This window comes from Nicotiana tabacum, chromosome 8, assembly GCF_000715075.1.
Source record: "Nicotiana tabacum cultivar K326 chromosome 8, ASM71507v2, whole genome shotgun sequence".
NCBI lineage: Eukaryota > Viridiplantae > Streptophyta > Magnoliopsida > Solanales > Solanaceae > Nicotiana > Nicotiana tabacum.
Window position 1 is genome coordinate 77,581,159 of NC_134087.1, and position 23,385 is coordinate 77,604,543.

Below are 23,385 nucleotides of genomic sequence, written 5' to 3' on the forward strand. Positions count from 1 at the left end.
ATCCATCTCAAGTGATTGATGGTAACCTACGTCGTGCCGTGACGTTAAATCAGGTGCTTCTTGGGAGGCAACCCATGTGTTTTTATTCTTGTTTTTCTTTGATTTTTCTCTTAATATAGGATTTTTTTTGGACTAACTGGTTGTGAGATGTGTATAAGGATGTTTGATGCAGGGTGGGACTAAGCTGGCAAAAATGTGTCACTCTTTGAAGTTTGGACCGCGGCTGCGCTCCACTTATCGCAGTCCGCTGTGGCCTTATCGCGGGGGCGAAATTTGATTGCGTTTAGTGGTGCTAAAAGGTCAAAAATGGAGGCTCTCTGAAGTTTCAACCGCTGTCGCGGTGTATTTCTCGCGGTTAGTGGTGGCTTACCGCTATCGCAAAGCATTTTTCGCGGTCTGCGGTGGTCTCAAAGCAGCAGCCCTTCTAAGTTTCACAATCGCAGTCTGCAGTGCATTTACCGCGGCCGTGGTAGGTAAGAATGAGTGGGTCCCAGGGCTTGTCTATAAATAGACCCTCAAGGGCCCCTTTTACACTTTTCGCCCTTCGCACTCTCAATCGACATAAACTATTGTTCACTCACGCCCTAGCTTGCACAAACACAAGAACTAAGTTGAATTTGTTTCACATCTCACTTCTGGTAATTCAAATCTATCCTTATTTTTAATTTTGGTTTTTATTTTATTTTAATTTGATAGTTATTACTTCTTCTTCCTTTTTCTTTCAATTTTAACTTAGGGTTCCATAGTGTTAATTAGATTAAGTTTTAATTAGTTAGAAATGGTGATTAACTACTTAGTGGATTGATATTGTGTTGATTAATGCTAAAATGCACAAAAAATTTGAAACCCTAGGTGTTGCGCCTAAATTTGACCTTCGCGGCGGTCATCTATCTTTTGAGAGATTTTTAAGTCTTGATAACCGCGGTTAGCGGTGGCATTTTTGCGGTCCGCGGTTCACTTACCGCGGCAGCGCTCCATTTTTCACAGTCTGCGGTGCCATTTAATCAGAGAATGGGTAGTCTGAACCCCACCTCTCCGCGGCTGCGGTTGATTTTTTGCGATCTGTGGTGCATCCTTTGTGGCCGCAGTATATTTTTTGTGGTCCGCGATCTGCTGTTTATCTTGCACTATTAACTATTTTTCTACACTGCTTATTTTAGTCTTTGCACTAACAAGTTTCTACTGATTGTACTTGCAGACAATGGTTAAATCTAGAGGAGCTGGTGACAAACAAAAGGGTAGAGCAGATTCCTCGTGGGGTAGGGAACGAGGCATGATTAAATTGACCCCAGCGGTTCGGAAAGCAATTGGGGAAACCAGAAAAATCATCAGAGCTGTAGACAGAGTTGTTTCCCATTTTGAGGGAAGTGAGTACTTGCCCTCCCGGGAGGCATCAGAGTCTGATTCAGTTCCCGAATATGTACCTGACTTCCCAGAGAGACACATATTGAGAGATGTACCTACACCTCCAGATTCCCCTACTGCTCATGCTCCAGTTCGTGTATCTTCTGAGTCGTCTGAGGGCTCAGCAGAGAGCAGTGATAGTTCAGCTTCAACCTCACCTACACCTTCATCACCTGGACAGGATGTAGATGGTGGGGTACCAGATGAAGAGGGAGGGGGTGTGCCTCAAAGTGGGGGTGTGGAAAGAACTAGAAACCCTGAGGTGTGACAAAAGCGGTTCGTCAGTGAGCTGGCTTATCACAAGTTCCGGGAGTGGTGGCCTCTAAGGTCGCTTATCATGAGCTCCAGCTCATAGAGAAGGATCTCCTGGTGCACAACCCCAACATGAAATAACAATTCAATGAACGTGTGGGGTAGGATTACTTCACCAGTAGGGTGTCAGAGGCAAACGAGCACTTAGTCAAAGAGTTTTACGTCAATACTTCCCACATCAAGAAAGATACCAAAGTGACTAAAGTGCAGAACTTGAAAGTGAAGTTTGATGGGAAGACGATAAATGAATACCTGGGCTTTAATGAGGAAGATGAAACATTGTACTTAGAGAAGGTGACACTTGATGAGGCATCATGTCCGTGGTTAGCATCATATCTGGCTCTCCCGGGCACCACCCCAGCATAGTTGACAACAGGGGTTCCTATCTTGAGGAAAACCCTAAATTTTGAGGCGAAGAGGTGGGAGACGTTCGTATGCAGCAGGCTTGATCCCACTTCCCATGAAAATACCTTGTCGGTCTCCAAGACAATATTAGTGGCAGCTATTATGGCGGGGTTTCCGATCAATATCGGGAATATCATGTCTAGGGTGATCACCAGGGTGATCAATGAGGGTGACAGATTGTATCCGTTCCCGAACTTCCTCACAATGTACTTTGAAGATCAAGAAGTGGAGAAAAGAAACTTCGATGTGAAGGTGAAACCCAAAATGGCCTTTTCATGGCACAGCCTCAAGTGTCCGGACAACCCCAAAGCCAAAGAATCCAAGGGCAAGGCTATTACTTCTACTGGCCAGTCTGAAGAGCCAGTAGTGGTAGTCACTCCTTCACTGTCTCCCACTTCCATACCAGAGCCTGCCCACGGACCATCTACTTCTACTCCTCCAGATATTCCATCCTCCTCAGCATACCCATTGACTGCCCATAGATTGAGCCAAACACTCTCCAGTATCAACAACTGGATGCAGGCAGCAACTTCTAAGTTGTCTGTACTCTCCAGTTCAGTAGCAGCTCAGTCAGTGCCCTCACAGCCACAGGTGTCAGCTTCGGTAAAGGAGACTCTCAAGGAGCTTCTGAACAACTAGAAGAAGCTCTTTGATAACCAAAAGCTAATAATGGATGCTCTTGTTAATCAAGGGGAGACACTTAAGGAGCTAAGCAAATGCACAAAGAAGTTGAAGAAGACACGAGTATAGAAAGAGTCAGTTAAAGAATTGAGGGGAGAAGTGGAGAAGATGAAGGCAGCTGACCATTTGCCTTTGGAGCTACTATTGCATGATCAGCCTCTAGTAGCTCAGACAGAGCAGGTTCCGGAGCAGGAGCTTGAGAGAGCTCCAAAGAGGAGAAGGATGATCCCCCAGGTGGATGATGTTGATATTGAGTTGGTAGAGATGGAAGGTGCTGCTTCTAGCCAGCCACAGGCCTCCGGGACAGCTGATCCAGGTGCCCATCCATAGGAGCCCATGCTACCACAGGACCTCATGCAGACGGAGGATCTATAGGGAGTTTTCTTCACTCTCTATCTTTCTTTTTTAGCTTATTTTTGGTTAGTTAGCATTGAGGACAATGCTAGTTTTCATTTGAGGGGGTGGCCCTACTTTGATTTTTGATTTGGTAGTTTGATTTGATAGTTGGACTGTAATTATGATAATATTTTCTTTCTTTATGCTTATTTTTCACTTTTGGTATGTATATAACTTTACCTTTTATTTTACTTTCTGTTATTGTTCTAGTTTGGTCTGTATATAAAGTTACTCTCATGTATATATCCATTCCTTCTTATGTATACTCATCTAAACCCCCCTTTGTACATATTCAGTTTACTTTTCGTATTTTACTTCATAGCTTCTTTTGCAATTTCCTTAATAGTATAGCTTCTTATTTTATTTAATAGCTTTTTTGTCGGTTCATAGCTTCTTATTTTTCAAGTTTCAATGATCAATAAGCCTTTGATTTTCTTAATGCCACGGTTCTTTCCAAAGGTGGAGTTTGTGTGAACCGGGTGGTTCTTCCCGATGATGGATGGCATGACAACCTTCTTAAGAGTTTGAGTTTGTTTTCTCTTTTTATTTTTATGTAAATAGTAGTTAGTAAGCAATGGTGTCTCAGGCAAAGCTTTACTTGGGCCTAACACATTTACCTTTGACCTTATGGTTAAAATAAATTGTTATGTATTGGTGATAGTTGTGACCTTGAGACTCTTGTGTTGGCTAAACAATCATCGAGTGGTTTCTCAGAACTATTTGTGTTGCTAAAATCTTAGTTAAGGTTTTTGTGGGCCCCCCGACTCTGTTTCTTTAGCAATCCTATAGCTTGTGTGGTGAGGTATTGATTTGCAAGTCCAAGTCTCGTGCCAATGAGTCTAGAACTCGCCCTGAACGTTTGTCTAGGCGAAATCCTAAGTGTAGCTCGGCTTGAGAAGTGATTATAAGCCCTCCTTGATCCCAATTGAAACTTGAAAACATCCATGGCCTACCAATAATGATATCCCTAGTCAACCATGTTGAGCTTTAGCCCTTTTTCTTTCAATAACCATGATACAAACCTTTATCCGTTCTAAAATGACCCTCTCTTGGAACCCTATTTCTCCTTAGCACAAGGCAAAAGCATAAGTTTGGGAGGAGAGACAAGGAATGCAAAAGTGATAAAAGGTACAAAATGAAGAAAAGAAAAGGCAAAAGAAAAAGAAAGAAAAGCCAAAGATTCAAAAAGAAAATGAACAAAGTAGAAGAAATGAAGGGATTCAACGAAAGCAAAAGATGAAAGGCATGGAAAGATTAGAAAGGAGAAAAAGAATTGAAATAAACAAGAAAGAGTGACAGTGTGTCTCTCTAGCCCCTAAAGAAGAAGTAAATGACTCAAAGAGTTAAGAAAACGTGTGCAAAAATGAAGCAAATTAAGTGCTTAAGGGAAGATGAAACCTTCTTAGACCAATATATCATACCCTAAACCAAAAGCCTTCATTACATTCCCACAAAAACCCTGTATGATCTTAAGTTGAGTGAACTTACATTAGTGGTGACTCTCATAAAGGGCAAGCTTATGGTACTTAGAGTCGGACTTGTGACATTCCTTTGAGAGAGATGAGTAAGTTTTCTATAATCCTCATTCTGAGTGCTACAATCTAGAAGTGAGGTTTGCTTATGGAGAGTTGAGGAGTATGAGTTTGGATTCCACAGCGACCAATGTAACAAAAAGAGTTCCTTGATGAGTTGAGTCAACTCTTGATGCTTTTGTGTCGCACTATAGCCATGGTACTAAAAGGTTGTGTATTGTTGATAATGCATTTGAGTTGAGGGTAATTGCTAGTCCCAATTGATTCTTGATGAGGTTATTTTAGGACAGCTGAATTATCCTTTCTTTTATCTTAAGGAGGTGGGAATTACTTTGTTTGCTTGAGGACACGCAAAAGCTTAAGTTTAGGGGAATTGATAACTAGGGATTCTAGTCTAGTTTATGCTTCTTTTTGCTTGAGTTTTGGACTAAAATGTGTACAAGTATTTCCCAAAAACTAACTTGTTGTGCTTGTTTGCAGTGTTTGGTCACAAAGGGACAAGGATGTCATAACTAGCTCAAAAAAAGGAGTGAAACCTGCACATGTGCAAAACCAAGTCAAAACAGTGCTACAGCGGAAAATCCACCACAGACGTAGAAGACCCACTGCGACCGCGGTCCTTTTATCGTGGTCCGCGGTGGCAAGGATTCAGAGAGTTGTCATTTTTGGAATTCAAGCTACTACGGTCTACAGTGATATTATGTGGTTGCGGTGCCTCCACCATGATAGCAGTCAGTTTACCGTGGTCCACGGAGAAGGAGTTCAGAGAACTGGCAGTTGAGCCAAATATTGAAGATCGCGGTCCGTGACGGATTTTATGCGGCCGTGGTAGCCTCACAGCTGCAGCGGTCCATTTTTCGCTGTCAGCGGTCCATTTTGACTAATTTTGTAGCTTACTTACCAATTAATCTTAGTCTCTTATCTTGTAATTACAATTTATGGATCATTCTTCGTCTCAATCTATGATTTCTTCTTCAATTATGAGTAGCTAAACCCATTAGTTAGGGTTGTGGCTCAACCCTAGTGTGGGTATTTAATGGGTCTCTTATTTTAGGGCTTAGATGTTTATGGGTGGTGTATATTTGGCCTGATCTATGCTTTTTATGTTGAATTAGTGGTTGCAAATACTAATTTGTGCCTTTTTGACTTAAGCTCTTCTTGAGAAAGAGAGACTAAGTCTAGGAATTTTAGGCCAACAAGGAATTGGGGTGTATTCAAGAGATTGATAGCCCCAATTAAAGGGCTAAGCCTAGAGATAGTAATATCCGACTTGAGCCAACATTGCTTGCACAAATTGAACACTCAATTGGGCTTGAGAAAGCCAATTAGGGAAAAGTCACTCTTACTACCGAGAGGTGTAGAGTGAGTAGCTTCGTGCATTGGCTATATCACGATCCCAGCTATAACATTATTGCCCTAAGTTTGAGATCCCGTTAGATACTCACCTAGGAGAAAGTCACTTCCCTAGTGCCTCTTTAACCATTTAGAAAATCTTACAAAAACATCTTCTTAGTTTAAATCTTGTGCACCATTAGTATAAAATTAGAAGTAACAAACAAATAAGAATGATTGGAAGTGCAATTAAAAGTACTACACATTGCTAGATTAGATAGGAATCCAACTCCAAATATATCTAGCTCCATGTGGATTCGATCCCGACCTTCTCGGGTAAAAGCTGCATCGACCCATCTTGCCACTCTCTAGTGGTGTAGGGTTGGACCCGATCAAGTATCAGCCCTGGTCTTTTTCTCGATCCCCCTAGCTTGGGGCGGCGTGGCCTTGCCCTTTCTGGTTCGGGAACACCAGCTAGACTTCCCTCACCGGCCTCCTCATGTCGAGGCAGTTCAATTTCGATACCCGCCGATTCAGAGGGCCCTTGTCTCACGATATCGGCCCGCACGTGGACCACTAGCTTGGATTTTTCTTCCTCTTCTTCGGACTCGTCCCTTAGTCGATGGACTGAGTCCGAGGGTAGAGCGTCGATGCTTCCTTTGGTCTTGCACGATCTCCTTTTTGGTTTTTTCTTTTCTGAGTTCGGAGAACTCGCGACCCTTTTTCTCTTCTTTTCGTCACCCTGCCTCGGAACAAGGGACTCATAGGGCACATCCTCATCACCGGATGGAGGCCTCATAGCAACGTCTTTGGGGAGACCTACAAAAGGAAAACATAATCAATAAGAGTCCGACAGTGCAAGATGAAAACCAAATATCATAAAATCAGAAGAGAAAACTTACCATGGTTATGGGCCTCCCACCGACCCTTCGACAGTTCATGCCATGCACGCTCGAAATATGGTCTCTATGACACGAGACCCTCGACCCATTCCTTGAGTCGAGGAACCACTTCTGGCATCCGAGCCACAGCTGCGCCATAATAACACTGATGAGAAGGGAGGGAAGGCAAGAAACGATAAACGAAGTCTTTAAGGTGAAGTTACTTACGCTTCATATTCCATCTCTCGAAAAATGGCATTTCCTCGATAGGGATCAAGTTTGAGGTCCTCACTCGAACAAATTGACCCATCCAGCCTCGGTCCCAGTCCTTATCTATACTCGATAACGGGGCCCTAGTGGCCCGACGAGCAAGTTTGATTAATCCCTCTCGATAGAGTCGGGGATCGTATAGATGCATAAGATGATCGAGGGTGAAAGAACACCCCTTTATGAAAAAGCGAATGAAGAATCACTATCCTCCAGAAAGAGGGATGGATTTGATCGAAGGTCACTTTACCTTTTGCAGAAGGAAATGATGATCGGTTCTAAGGGACCCAACGTGAAGGGGTAAGTGTAAACACTTAAAAAAACCTCCATGTGGGTGGTAATTGATTCCTTGGGCGAGGCAACCACCACTTGTTTATCGCCCCAGTTGCAATCCTCTTAACTTGGTCAAGAAGGCCTTCGGTGATCGAACATATGTATCTCGAGACCAGTTCACATCTACCCGGTACCGAGGAAGTTTTTTCAACCTTGAAATCAGTAGTGGTCCCGCACCCTCCAGGAACGAATTCATCGGGGTGTGGCTCCGCTGCAACCCCGTTGCCGGCAGGCCATGATGAAGAGGCGGCCTCCTCTTGTGGGACAGTTGATCACGCCCAACTATGCCTTATAAAAAGGACTAAGTGGTCATTGTAAATATAATCTGGTATAAAAGTCTGGAGTCGAATCCCACAGAGAACTAAGATTAGCTATAACTGTTTATTATCACCAAGAATACAAGCTCGAACAATTCCTAAGTTATAAATCAAGATTCTTATGTCTAACTAATTAACTAACAAATTGAAATATTAAATTAACAACTAAAGATTCTAAGGTTTGGAGACAAGATTAAGGAGGCTTAGAGTTATGATTTCCCCAATTGTCGGAATCCTTCCTGCTACGTCTCCTATAATTTTGCCTAAGTATTCTCTACTGATCATGAGCACTCGGCTTATCGTAATTCTCTCTCGAGCAACTACAATAATATACTAGTCATGTTCTCTCGAATTACGCTAACTCACATTTTTTCATCGCTCATTATGATCACGTCAAAGCTTCGTTATCTCTAATACCGCTTTTAAACCCTCCGTATTGATCTCTCACATACTTTAGGAGTGATGTTGTTCAACAACTACCTAAATATGTACCCTCTCTCAAGCAATATACACTAAATAGGCACAGTCAATTGATGGTCATTCAATCAACAGCAATAAACACGTAGTTGAACAAGTAGAGAAATCCAACGGCTTAATTATATAAAAACATAACAAGAATTTATCTTACAAAAGGTTCTATCAAAACTCTAGATAATAAATTAGCTATTCGTCATAGTATGCATAACTACAATACTAGAATTCATAACCAATAACGAAAATAGGAAGAAGGAAGTGAAAAACTCGTAGAAGAATTCTCCGCTTTGCTCCTAGTGTGTTCTTGCCTCCTTAGGTCGAATGCCAGGTCTAAAGTATGCCAAAAGTCCTCAAAATAGCGTTTTTACATGTATTTATACCAAGTAGGGTTGGGCCCAGATGAAACACCTTTTCCTGCGCGAAATAGGACTCTAGCTCTGTAAAATTTGCACAGGCGCACTACATGGGGCGACGCACCACACGATTTGCTTGTGGGGAACTTCAGAGAGCATGCAATTTGAGGACAACAACAATTTTCACAGTCGTGGCGCGCTACGCAGCGCCCCATGCGACGCAGTTGTGGAAATTTAGAAAAATGTAAAACATGAAAGTTGTAGCCCTTTTAAATAGCTTTCCAACGATGAGCCTAAACGGTTTTTTGAGGGAAAAGTTATGTGCATTTTACTGGACAATACGTAGTATGCCTGCTCGATTCTTCGTTTCGTTCTTAAAGTGCACTATCATCCGTTGATCCCCGAACACGATCCCAACTTAATCCTTGGGCTTTTACTTAGACTTCAAAGCTCCATAATAACTTGAATTCATTCCGTAACATCTACATAGATCGGAATCACTCCTACAACATATAAATCACACATTTAGTGCAAAACACTAGCAATTAAAATTCAAACTTAATTAAAGTACAGTAAATTAGAGCGTAATAAACGACTAAAATACGTAATTATTGCCTATTTTACGCGACTAAACTTAATTAGAGATTTTCGCCATTTTAGAGCAAAGATGAAGGAGGAGGAGTTAAAAGGGTGTGTTTAGCGGTTTGCAGAAAGTTCAAGAAATTTGGGTACAAAGGTTGGAAAGCGAAGAGATTCTTGAAGAACAAAGATGGAAGAAACTTTGGACGTAAAGTTTGAATGAATGAAAATCATGATATTTATAGTCTGCTAGTGGTAATTCAAAACCCGTACTGGCCGACAAGCAACTGACGCACATTTAATGCCTTGGTAACTGAATCGACGGGACGTTTTAGTGACTGTTTGTCGCTTACGTCATGGTCTATCGAAGCAGGGTTCGAGGTTCTTATCGTTTCTCATCATATTCTCTCCGAAAAATGAGGGGAGTATTTGTATACAGTCGAAACCAGGTTCGCCTATTGTATAACCAATCGAGACTGAAGCGTGACAGGTTGAAGTTCGATCTCGAGTTATATCGAACCGAGGTGCGAAACTGCATCATTGGGCTCATGACCCCGTGACAGAACAGAATCAAGATCAAACAAGATCGAGGAAAATTTACCGAGTCGAATAACAGAAGGCCAAAATATCCGCGATCAGTTAGAAATCACGATAAAAATCTCGGCACGTATCAAGGAGAGGCCAATTAATTAGCAAATCATGAGATCTTTTACATTGTATAGAGTTTTATCAATAGTAAGACATCCCTACTATATAAAGGGAGGTTTGATCATTTGTAACTCACATTGAAATACGTAATACAAAGCAATTTACTGTTATTTCTAGCTCTTATCACCTTGTTATTCTGTTCTTGCATAAGAAGAGGCATCTCTTGGCTCGAGGGTAATCGAACTCTAAGGCCAAGGCTGTTCAATTTGTGTGGTTTGCATTTATTTTCTTATCGTTAATTTCAATATTACTCTGTCTTTTTAATGTGTGCCAAGTTATATCACGTATCCTTAAAAACGCGTATAAATTCAACTGTTATTCATTTTTTTAGGGTAAATTTTGAAATTGTTAACTAAGATGGAAAGCATGTCAAACAGTTGAAATAAATAACATCGTTATTAAATAGGTGTATGAGTTAATGTTCATCAAATGAAATGTACCAAAGATGACTTTTAAGACAACTTGCTGTTTTGGTTAAGTAATGGGAGTACGAAGAAGAAGAAAAGGAAGAATGCCAATTGGCTAGTCAAAAGGGGGGTGGATATCATTAATTCGGTTGAAACGTCTCAAATCTGAATCAGAACAGAGCAGTGTTTTGAATGTGTTGCTGACTTTGCTGCTGACGCGGCTTCCATATATCCATTCACTTATTTGTCTCATCTTCTACTCAATTTTCCAATTTTCAATTTTATAATCCATTATTGGCATAAATAATTTCCTCTTCTGACATCTGTCTCTTCTGCTAACCATCAATAGTCGGACTGACTCCATACGAGTCAATATGGAAAAACTATATATTATTACCGCAGGAATTAGCATACTAATTTATTTTCCTAAAAGTTACAAATTTAATAAGTCCAGAAAAATGCTTAAAACCATCTTTTATGAGTAAAATATATTCAAAATGTTAAGAATAAATTAATTACGACTTTCTAGAGATTTTTAAAGTCTGATAAGAAAAGTTGTAACTTGAAGTATTTCCTTCCCAAAGAACTGCTAAGTAGATACTTCGACACTAAGGTGTCGTTTGATTACCGAGATGATAATCTACTCTCAGTATAAAATTTAAGATTACATTTATTATATGTTTAATTGTGGGTATTAATTAATATCAGAGATAAATTTTATGCCAAAATATTGCTATTCGTTATTCCATATAAAATCTGACTTTATAATCCAAGGATTATAACTCAGAATTACAATTCCTTGATATGAAGCAAACATGTTCCTAAAAAAAAGGTCGTCGGCATTCACGCTGAATTCTAAGAGTCACACCTAAAACATATGATGTCGACAACCTAATTTAAAGAAAACATTAGTGACGCTTCCACAACTTGATTTGAGCTTCTCTTTAAAGTTTTTAGGATAAATTATTATTAGTATCATTACTATTATTATTATTATTAAAAAATCACAATTGGATCCCTGAAGTCGATGATTTTCTAAGTTCATTTGACCGAAGAATTCTGCTTTCTATTAAAGTCCGATTCTTTTCCGAGAATATCTCTTCCTTCAAATCAGAAAAAAAAATTGATCGTTGATTTGATTTTCATGATTATCTGTCATTCATTTACTACAGAGTTTTGATAATCTCGAACGAGTGATTTCGTGAATCAAAGACAATGAAGGAGGAGGAAGAAGAGAGGCAGCGGAGTGGGAGTACTCACAAACGGATAGGAGAGGTGGTTGGTGGGACGGCGGCGGAGTGTGCGATGGTCTGCTGCTGTTGTCCATGTGCAGTGATGCATTTTCTGGTACTGGCAGTGTACAAAGTTCCGACGGGACTGTGCCGGAAAATGTGGCGGAAGAAGAAGCGGAAGAGGCTTTTAAGGAATAAGAAGAAAGAGGAGGATTCATGGAAGGCGATGAAGAAAAATAAGAGCGATTTGCTTGGTGTTTATAACGAGGAGGAGTTTGACGGTGAAGATGACGGAGACTACGACGGAGTACGAGAAGCCGCCGATTTTGAAACGGAGATGTGGGACCGGTTCTATGGAGCTGGGTTTTGGAGGACCCCATCTCAGAAGGAGGAGGATTAAAAATGGCATAAGCAAAATAAGTAAGGACTTGAATGCAATTATAAGAGAAAAAGGTGAAAGAAATTGAAGAAATTTTTGGCAATTGAAGATTAATGATTTCTTAGGACGGGTGGAGTAAATCTGACGAAAGTTCGCCAAAGTATGACACCATTAAGTGAGTAAAAATTCATCGAACACGATTATTCAGGTGGACACGCCATTGATTTTTCTTTTTATTATTTAGTTTAAGATCTCTTCTGTACTAGGAGATATGGTCCCACATGGACTTTACTATGTTACATTTGTACATATATTTATTTTCTTTATTTGCTTATTTTGTTGTATTTTCTTCGTAAAATGAATGTGACAGTTGAAAAGCATCATTGTTCCATCGTTTTATAATATATTATATTTATTTGTATTGTATCGGTTTTATGAATACAATGTTTAGATAGATTGTATTGTTTGTTAATGTTAAATAATATTTTGCTGTTTGGTTTGACTGTATCGTACTGTACTGTAACTGATAAGTTTACTAAAATACCCTCAATTGTTTAAATATTAAATTTATCAAAAAATATGCATAAAATAATTTTAAAAAACCAAACAGAAGGAGGCAAAACACCTTAAGAAAGCAGAACAAAGGAGCGAGACAGAACCGACCTAAACACATTTTACTTGCAAAATATATACAATCCAACTTAAAAGACTCTTAATCTATTATTTGTGCATTCAATCAAGAATTTAGTTACATCATTTTACTTTTTTCTCTCATCTCTCCCCTCTTCTCTCCAGCAAACCGTCGTTTTTCTATACTTCACAATTGATCTGCGCTTGCGGGTTGAACATTAGTAAGTTCTCTGTATTTTTTCCCTTCCTCTTTCTTCAATCCGCTGAGGATTTTGTTGCTAAAATTCCTTCAATATTGTTGAAGATTTGTTGATAAATTTTCTGTATAGCTATGTCTTACGTCTCAGGTGGGACAAAGGTTAACAAACCTCAGAATATCATCGATGGTTTCGGCTTATGCCATTAAGTATGTGACGGGTTTCACTTCCAATTCCAGCATTCGAGGACTAACAAGGGAGTTTTTTTGTGGAAAAAGGAGGATTCTGAAAAGAAAAAAAGATTAATAACTAGGACTACAGGAAATTATCTAAGGCATTAGCTTAATTCAATTTTGATTGCTCCAAAGATCTTCACATAACAAATGTTTTATCTTCACCTTATGTCTGTTTTCTGCATCAATAGGCTCCGTGCCACCACAACGAAGCATGTTGCATGTTTCAGTTATTGTGAAACTTCCGGCTGAAGCAAATATAATTGGAGTTTCTTTCCATTTAACAATAAGGCTCTCCAGTGTGCAAAAACCATGAGCAGACTTGTCGGCCATTAGACTTCACAACATACTGTCGCAGTTCAAATGTCAATATCTCAAGCAGGAAAAAATAAGTTGTTCAAGTTATTACGGAGTTTCTTTTCGTTTCCGAAAGAAAATACACTACGGTAATCCCCTATTTGACCATGTACAGCTCACCATTAAAATGAAAAAGAAAACACCTAAAGATCTTCAAGTTAAACTCTAATCCTGGATGGAAGTAACAACCATTTTTGAATGCTAATTCCTTTTTTTTATTTTAATTTTTACCCAGTTATATACAACTACAATATCATATCACTTAAATACAATTTGTATACAAATTTTATACAATATGTCTTTTGTATATTTTGTATCTGATTTATACATAGTAAAAACAATTTTCATACAACTAATTATATATTATACAACTTATCTACAAATTATCTACGTTATTTCTACTCAGTTATATACAACTACAATATCATACAACTTAAATATAATTTTTATACAATATTGTTCAACTTTCATGCAATAGTTAAATAATATATATATATATATAAACAACAGAATACAATTTTTCTACAGTTTTTCTACAATTTTACTACAATTTCGTAAATATAATGTATATCATATCTTCTTCTTCGAGTTTCAATCTGAAATTCAGCCAAAACCACGTCTAATCCTCACCAAAAACCCTCAAAATTGAGATATAAACTCCAAACCATATTCCCAATTGTTTGCAACAACATCCAATCCAAACAAATAATGATTTTTGAGAACCCAAATTCGAATTCAAAGCTTTAAAGTTTTTTAATGGCTGTCAATGGTGGAATTGCTGCTCTCTTTTCCTTTGCTTTACATTACTGAAATTAGGGATTGAGAGATAGAGAGAGACGTAGAGAGAATTCCCAATTCTTTGCAACAACACCCAATTCAAACAAATAATGTTTTTGAAAACTCAAATTCGAATTCAAAGATTCAAAACTTTTTAATGGTTGTCAATGGTGGAATCGTGGGTGAGTGCAAGATATGTGGGGGATGAAGGGTGGTATGTGGAGAGAGAAACATGGGGGAGTGGAAGATACATTAGAGTAATTTTAGGACACTAATTATTATCATTAATTCCCTTAAAATGTACATAAATGGTAATTGGTTATATAAAATGTAATTATAGTAAAACTTGAGTAGGGAGGGTAATATAGTTTCATATAGTGTATAGGAATATAAAAATTCTTTTTTATCATTGCAAAACAGAGGAAGGCAAAACACCTTAAGAAAGCAAAATAAAGGAGTGAGACAGAAGAAGGCAAAACAAATGAGCACAACTAATTAGAATTGAGTTAAAAGCAAATTAGGAGAAAAAATAAAACAGATTGCGGCAAAACACCTTTAACGTTGGCGGCAGAAGTTCTGGAAAAAAATAAAGTAGTTTATAGGTTGGAAATTTGGAGTTAAAATAGCAAAAAAAGCTAAAGGATAAAATAAAATTATGGAGTAATAAGTTAAGGCATAGTTGGAAAGAAAAATATGAAACAATCCCCCCACACCAAATCAGTTGTTTCAAAAAAGGGTACTTTTCATTGTTCCGGAACAATGGATTTAACAATACAATACAACTAATTTTAATGAAACTATCAAAACAAACATTGTTTTGGGATAACAATACAATACGATACAACGGGGAACAACCATCCAAACAAGCTGTTAATATGTGTCGAAATGTACTGATTAGCAGGTGTATTTTCCTTGTCATCTTCAGATCACCAAATGGAGTAGTTTTCCTTTTACTTATCAATTATGAACATAAGTTATTTTACTAGTGTATCAGCTTTTTGAGTCATATACTTGTTTAATAACATTGTCGTTATACTATTTAATATTCAGAACAATAACCAAACACAATGGCCCTACTAATGCAGTTGCCATTATACTTTACCACATTTATAAGTGTCCACATTCTTTATTTATAGAGTTAGTAAAGACTTCAGCACCTATATCTTTGATTCGAACTATGTGAATGAATTTTTGTTGAAAGGGAGCGCTAACCCCTTTAATGGATACCTTACGCAATATAAAATTTGATTAGTCAGGATCCTAATATGAATACCAAACACCTGGTGTTGAAACACACCCCCCCCCCCCATACACACGCACAAATTCTATAACGCACAAGCCACAAGTGTGCCAAATGATTAGTGTGACAAAATTATGAGTCTCCTCGGGAATATTTCATCAGACGAGACTAATCAGAAACAAACAAAAAGAAATGTTATATTGTACGTAATACTTATGAATTATGTCAAGTCAGTTCATGATTTCTGAATCCGGAAAGAACAAAATTTTACAAAAAAAAAAAAAAAAAAAAATCATGTTGAAATGGTGCGTTCTACTCCTAAAAAACGAATTAAAAAATTTGTCAAGTTGCATCAGAACACCCAAATCAAAGAAAAAGAAGAAAATTAATATAACAAAATTACTGCTGTCATCTCCAACCAACTGGTAATACTTTCATCCACAAATTCCCATTTTAAGTGCACTATAACGAGGATCCCAAACTCTAATCCACTTGTTGAACATGGGTCATAATGGCAGGCTCTGTCAACTAATCTTTGGCTTTGCCTAACACGTTAAGTCTAGCGCCCGATGAAGCCCAGCCAGTGAAGGATGACTGCCAAAAGCAGCACAAGTATAGCCAAGATCATGCCAGGTTTTCCTAAGAGCCAATTTTTCGTCTTCTTCGCGCCTTCCACTCCTCTTTGAATTCTATCGGCCCACTTCATCTACAATATTCGGAAAAAAGGATTTAAAATGTATAAAAGTTGATTACTCACGACATTAGAGCTACCAATGGTTAAAATAGGAGGTTATCATGAACTTAAAACAAAGAGATGAATTAAACTACTCAGTAACCAGACAATTACAAATCCCAGAAAATAATCAAGTTCAGAAAAATTTCTCAAGAACTCAAGCCTACTGTTCAAGTGGATTCTCGCCGTTACATATTCTATTTATATCATAACAAGATGCTTGAATGTTTATAGTATTAAACATCAATATGGCTAGCAAAATGTCAGAAATTTAGTTAAGATAGCCAGTGCTTGTTTCATTAAGGAATCCAACTCATAAAAGCCAAATTATGACAAAACCCCATGATCCAAAGACGTGATTTCAACACATTCTCATCTAAAGAGTTTAAGAATGTGCACCACTTCACTCATATGTGCTCCCTTTCTTAGTGATAAGATCTTTCTCCTACGACTTCCCACACCTCACTAACCATTTACTTTAGACTTGGACCAACACAAGAGAGACTTCGGCCTTTTCGTTCTAATGAGAAAAGTAAGATATTGGTTCTAATGGAAGATGCATTACACGTGCCAATCACATGAATTAGCAATGTGTCATAATAATGCAAAACCGGTCACTGGAAAAAAAAAAGGCACACCTTCAGAAGAAAAATTTCCTTTGAAGAACAATGTGTCCTAATAATGCATTAGCAATGTGGCATAATAATGCAAAACCGCTCACTGGAAAAAAAAAAAGGCACACCTTCAGAAGAAAAATTTCCTTTGAAGAACAATGTGTCATAATAATGAATTAGCAATGTGTCATAATAATGCAAAAAGGCTCAATGGAAAAAAAAGGCAGACCTTCAGAAGAAAAATTTCCTTTGAAGAACAGAGAAAAGGGGGATACAATCACACCAGCATAATTTGAGTAATTACCATTTTTTCCAAGTCATCTGGTGACAATGAAGACATTGCCTGTTGAGCTTTCTCTGCATCTTCCTGACTGAGCTTCAATCCAAATTGTTCACTCATATTAGCCATCACCTCTGGACTCATGCTTTTAATCATTGAAGAGAACATCTGTCAATTTCAGGAACCAAGTGTTAAGGAGTAAATCAACGAAGACCTAGATACATCAGCATAAAAACTGGTAGAGGCACCTAAAATGCAGACGTAGTTAAAGGCACAGCCCCTCTAAAAGCACCCACTCATAAATGGATAAATGTAAAAGGGCAGAGAAGTATAACTAACCCCCACATTTGTATTTGTTAGAAAAAGTAGACTTAAAGTTTTATCAGACAGTTCACAACAAGTGATGAAATATTCTAGATAAAGAACAAATAAGAAATGAAACAAGCAATGATTACTAACTGAACAGGATTTGAAGAAGGGTATCATGAAATTTTTTTATCATTGGAACTCATGGTGCCCTCAATGCATGTGCTTTTTCACATAATTATTTACTTATTCTCTTCAAATATGGATTGCTGAAAAAGTCAAGGTGGAATAGTATCTTAAAACAGTTACAACGAAATTAAAACAGAAAAAATTAGTGGAGAAACCAAGGTATTTACAAATTTAACTCAGGACATTTTCAGTTAGCAGTAGGAACATTAGAGAAAATATGAATGTCGGATCTTTAATGATATAGGCAATACTAATACATACCATTACCAAGAAAAAGAATAAAGCCCCTGATATGCAAATTTGCACAAGAAAAGACTAAAGTAAACACCTGTCTCATGGCTGGATCTTTCATTCGGTTTCTCATTTCTTCTTGCAGATCAGCATTTGAGCTTGATAAGCTTGATTGAAGACCATTATTTGAATTAGAAAACCCTTCAGATGAAGTGCTTGCACTTGCACTATCATCCACTTTGAAACTTTCCCTAGTGTCTCGAGGCTTTGACTGCTGATTCGGCCTAGATCCATTAGAATCTATAGTTGTTGCAGCTGATACTGGACTTTTCTCTTTTAACGTAGATGCCATTTCAAACATCTTTTGCATTTCTTCTGGAGACATCTTGCCCATCATATCAGTTGCCATTTTAAGCATGTCGGGTGTTACATTTGGAGGAACCGAACCAGGCCCAAAGTTATCTGAGGAACCTTTATTAAGAAACGAATTTTCTCCTTGAAAGGAGGAAGCCAACTGGACCATTCTTTGTAGTTCTTCCGGTGACATCTTGCCAATAACATTGGAGGCAGTCTTCACCATTTCAGGGGGTATGCCTTCGGCTTTTCCGCCACTGAAGGCAGCCAGGGTGTCTGGATCAGTGCAAGAAATAAAATTCTGGAAGGATCTACAACCATACAACAGAATTAAAAGGTGTATCATTATTGTCTGAGTTATGTTTATACTAAGAAAGACTGCCAACATTGGTGAACACAATCTTATACAAGGAGAAGAAAAAAAAGGAAATGATTGCTATAAAGAAGAAAGGACAATGTGTAGAGCATAGGATTTCTCCTAAGCAAGTGAAATTGATCATAACAAAGAATGACCTTTCAGCAGCACCAAGCAAAGGGAAGAAAGGACAATGGCAATATTAGACACTGCATCTAGACAAGATTTAGCCTATGGCATATCTTAGCAAACCAATGACCTAGATGCCTAATTATGTTTTGCAGTATGAAAATGAAATAAACAAGCTAAGCTAATCGCTGATAACTATAGTAACTCTCTAGTCTTCAACATAAGGTTCCCATAAACTCAACAACACTCATGATGCAAGATAAAAAAAAACATTCAAAAGATTAAGGACTGTGTGCATGAAAAAATTTTAAGAGAAAGATGCAATTTGAAGAACATACTACATAATCAATAGTCTAAACCTCAAAGAAAAAAGAGGGTGGGAAATTTGAGAGTACCAAATAGCATATAGTTCTGTAAGGAAGCAATTTTGCAACGTCATGGTCGTTAATATGCCATTCTTCAACTAAATGACAAGAACACAAGCAAAAGAAGTTCCACACAGACAAAAGCCGATATACGTTTAAAATATGACAGGATAAAATATATAAGGAATTGACCTCTGACATAAAAATCTGACATCAAGAAACAAACCTAATGGATTCTGGGTCATTTTTTAAAGCCTCCAAAGACTCTGAATTTGATAAGGGAGGCCCACCAAGGATTTCACTTTGACTCTTAGGAGGACTGATCGCTTCTCGTGGTTGTGATGCAACACTTTCTGCAGCTTGACCATCCGTGGTTTCAGAAGACACTGGTGGTTCTTCTTCAGTTAATTCTTCAATAACCAATCCTCCTCTACCTGCCCGAGAAAGGAGAACTCAAGTTCAATTAACATGGGAATATTTTTAAATAAAATCCAAGTACAGCTAAAATACAGATATGTGGAAATAACATACGTCTTGAAGCACCACCTTCTTTCACCAATCTTTCTTGGACTCCCCTAAATAAGCAAATAAAACTTCTTTAGCATCTGAAAGCTGATGCGCACTAGAATTTCAGCAGATCTAAAAGGAAAATGGAGGGATACCCCATGGAACGTACATTTACCAGTTATTGTAGAACGTGTAAACAAGAATACCTTAAGACATCAGCAATAGTTTCATCATCAGGTGAGACTTCATGTGCATTACTCAAGTCAGACACTGCATCCTGTTTATGGTTCAAAATAGAAATGAGAAGAGTTGACAAATATCTGACATTGTAAAGGACTGGAACAAAGAATGAACAATGAGAAAGTCATACAAGAGTAGACAAATACTCACTTCTAGCTGCCCCAGCTCTTTATAAGCTTGACCCCTACGATAAAGGGCTTTGATATTCTTGTCATCATATGCCAGAACCTGCACCAGCCATGTATTAAATAACCACCATAACAGTGCAGTTGAGAATCATATTCAAGTATGGTTCAATCTCAAAGCTGAACTAATATAAGACTTGAATTCAAGTTTTCACTTGGCATAGGTTTTAAGATGAGAGTAGAAAAAGTTTAATATTTAACGTTAATGAGTTAGACTTTCGGGCCTTTAAGTTGTTCTTTTGATATTTCCGAGAATAATTTCTTTGGCGAGAAGTGTAAAAGTGACCTTTAAATTATGAAATATATAATCACATTTTTCTTTTAAGAAGGGAACACTATTCTGGAATAGACCCGAAGAAAAGTGGAAACTCATTTCGGTATAGAATAAACAACCCTCAGCCTTGGACATCTAAAACAGAAAATCCACACATTGATATTCAAATATATAATGAGGAACACAATTGGAGCCGGATGCACATGGTCTCCCACCATGTTATGCAAGAATATAATTTTAATTAGAATCAGTGAACCTCAAAGTTAGGCAAACTTGAAGCACTATCAGAATCAGGCGAACTTAGAGCACTATCTATTACCCCCATACCTCACTACCTTCCTTTATGCAGTCATGGTATTGTCCAGTTTTTAAGTAACACGACATCATGTTCAAGGAACAAGCCAATGAGAGACTCCTGCCTTTTGCAGCAGGAATACTTGACAGATTTTTCTTTGCCTGATAATGAAAGGAAAAGAAATAATCAGAACAGAAACTTAAGTTTGTGCAGGCACAAGCAAATCAAAAAGGCAAAGGTTAGACTTACAAGAGAATATTTCTGCAGGGCCTCCTTAAACCTTCCCTGGGTGTGAAGATCATTTCCCTGCCATTTATACATAGAGATCCTCAAATAAGCTAGAAAGGGAAATAAACCAAAGCTTCCATCAAGTACCTCATACTCAGTGTTTAGCAGTTAAATCAAAAGTCACAACAGCCAATTCTATTGCAGTATCACAGAATATAACATTGCATCCAAGACACAAATCATACCAACCAGAGGTAATTATGTTACAAAAATAACTGCTTAGTAAAGATATATAATAACTGTCATAAATCCGGTTAGACCTGCAGCTTACAAGTCAGAAATTATTTATCTCATGCAGAGACAAGAGAGAAAATTTTTGCAAGGTAACTATCGAATTACATAACCATACGTGACAGGGAGTTGTATGCAATGGTATTTTTAAAAACATATTAGATAGTTCAAGCTTGTTTGATACTACAGCTAATTAAAGATGTAAAATCCAGCTCACATGCTCTAAAGAAAGTAACTCTCTTCTTATTGATCATAAGAATGAACATGAACTCATTGAGTTATTGATCTGGTATATAGGTAAATGTTTCCAGTAATTCTGTAGTCTATTATGTAATAGATTAAGCCTTGTATTTTTTCTTTTTAAAGAAAAGAGGAACAAAAACTATCACTTCTTAACCAATAATGTGTTAGATAGTCTAAAAAAATGTGTTAGATAGGATATGTTCTCTATAAAGCCCCAATTTACAGATCCGTACCAGAAAATTTCAAGATAGAACTAAGCGTGCAGCAAAAGAATTATACACATTTGAAACCAAATGATTGCATAAATGGAATTAATGTGCATTTAATCTGTGTAACACAAAATAAATTACCTGCTTTTTCAGCAACTCGGCTCCACTAATTTCATATTTAACCTGTGCATCCATTTGGGCACGCATCGCTGCTATTTCTTCAGGTGATGCATTAGCCATTTTCTTACCAATCTCAGCCATATCCTCTGGACGGGTATGCTTCAACTGTTCTGCAGCAACCTTAAAGTCATCTGGTCTCATGTTTTTCATGCCTTCCGAAGCCATTCTAATTAACTCAGGATTAGACATCATCTGTAAATGAGTAGCGTATCAGGGCCAATAAGAAAAAATTAATCTGAATTCATTTCAAAGCGGAGATTGATCCAATTCCAAAAATTCAAAAGAAAAAATGAAAGACTGACAAATGCTTGGTGATCAGGAGCAAGCATATTTCAGCCACTGAAGTCCACTAGTCCAACTAATTTCATTACCAAAAGTTTGCACTTATTCCAGTCCTTATAACTCCAATTGACCCATTCACGCAAGACACAGTAATTTATTCTTCAAACCTGTCAAACATTGTAATTTTTCGAGTTGTAATACAAGCTTTTCGATTTAGTAACACAAGCTACTACCATCAATTTTCTTTTTGTAGTTATGAGTGCCCGGGCCAACTTACACGCAGCTCGACTATTCCACCGAGTACCTGCAATCTCCAACCAGCAAAGGTACCCAGCCACTCTGCCCGTTAAGGCTTAGGCAGATGAGAAGAAATCAGCTAGTGTTTTTTGCAAGGGGATTTAAACCTGAGACCTCGTGGTTCTCCTCCCATCTACCAAACCCTTAGCTGCTACCAGCCACTAAATCAGAACTTCCAAACCAAACAAAATAATCCACAAAAACTCTTTTTTATTCCTTTTTCGAGGGATCTAAATCTGACTGACTATAATTCACCAGTAGCAAGTTATTCCTCACCTTATGCTTTTAATTAACCCATCAGCAAGGTGATGAATAAACCCTTAATGTTTTCCTCTTTTAATTTTCGTAACCCATCATTCAAAATCGTCAAATTGGCCAAAAGGGGCTAAAGTCATTCAAAGTTTAATACTATCTGAATAACAGTAACTTATTCATGCAACCAATTAGAACTCAAATTCAAATATTCCTTTTCTACAAAGAATTACGAATTCAAATTTGAGAAATTTAGCTAAAAGGGTATGGAAGATTAAAGGAACCTGCTGCTGCATCCGAGCCAAATCAGCAGGGGACATGCGACTCATCTGCTCTTGAGCCATTCTCATCAATTCTGGATCCATCATGCCGTTGAACATTCTCCCTAACCCGAAATACACCAATTGAAAATCTGATTGTTTTCTAAATTTCCTAATCAAATTTGAGGGTTGGGTAGACAAAAACTTCAAATTTATCCGAGATTTGACCCGATTCACAAAATTGTTTTATATATAACCGACCGTTGTGTTGTTAAATATATATATATGATCGTGTATGATAGTGATCCGTTCGCGGCACAGGAAGAAGAGGACAAGAGAAGCCCACCAGAAGAGAAGAGAGACGTACGAATGAAGGAATCCTCGAATTTTTATTTTTAGTAGAGGTCTAAAGGGAAAGTGAAGGCCCTCAAACTTTTATTTCTGACGAGCTACACCATTAACTAAATCTGAGGTATACCATGCCCCTCAAACTTTTATTTATGACGATCTACACCATTAACTAATTCTGAGGTAGACCATACCCCTCCATCTTTGAAAGTATATACCCTTAAGGTAAATGTTTTTTTTTCAAACAAAAAAAATTCTGTTATAACAATAAAAGAAAAACAAGAGTATTGTAGAGAAAAGTAGAGAGAATAG

At 37.9% G+C, this 23,385-nt stretch overlaps 1 protein-coding gene and 1 long non-coding RNA gene across 2 annotated transcripts; both read right to left on the minus strand.

The window, feature by feature from the left end:
• Positions 1 to 6,259: 6,259 nt before the first annotated feature.
• On the minus strand, positions 6,260 to 12,490 carry LOC142162742 (uncharacterized). The gene is made up of 3 exons (XR_012694093.1): positions 7,172 to 12,490; positions 6,965 to 7,093; positions 6,260 to 6,881 (listed from the first exon to the last, which is right to left on the minus strand). It is a non-coding gene; the product is annotated as an uncharacterized LOC142162742 (long non-coding RNA).
• Positions 12,491 to 15,601: 3,111 nt separating this feature from the next.
• Positions 15,602 to 23,088, minus strand: LOC107776083 (outer envelope protein 61). Its single transcript, XM_016595902.2, has 11 exons — positions 22,750 to 23,088; positions 21,596 to 21,826; positions 20,733 to 20,789; positions 20,516 to 20,644; positions 19,880 to 19,957; positions 19,696 to 19,766; positions 19,514 to 19,557; positions 19,209 to 19,416; positions 17,877 to 18,444; positions 17,078 to 17,221; positions 15,602 to 16,132 (listed from the first exon to the last, which is right to left on the minus strand). The coding sequence occupies exons 1-11, from the start codon at positions 22,843 to 22,845 to the stop codon at positions 15,986 to 15,988; spliced, it is 1,773 nt and encodes a 590-aa protein (XP_016451388.1). The 5' UTR covers positions 22,846 to 23,088; the 3' UTR covers positions 15,602 to 15,985.
• Between the last annotated feature and the right edge of the window lie 297 nt (positions 23,089 to 23,385).

Coding starts and splice junctions, on each gene's coding strand:
- LOC107776083 (XM_016595902.2), bottom strand. CDS start 22,845: ATGTTCAACGGCATGATGGATCCAGAATTGATGAGAATGGCTCAAGAG. Junction 21,827..22,749: donor TGGCTCGGATGCAGCAGCAG/GTTCCTTTAATC, acceptor ACTCATTTACAG/ATGATGTCTAATCCTGAGTT. Junction 17,222..17,876: donor AAGATCCAGCCATGAGACAG/GTGTTTACTTTA, acceptor TGAAATTGACAG/ATGTTCTCTTCAATGATTAA.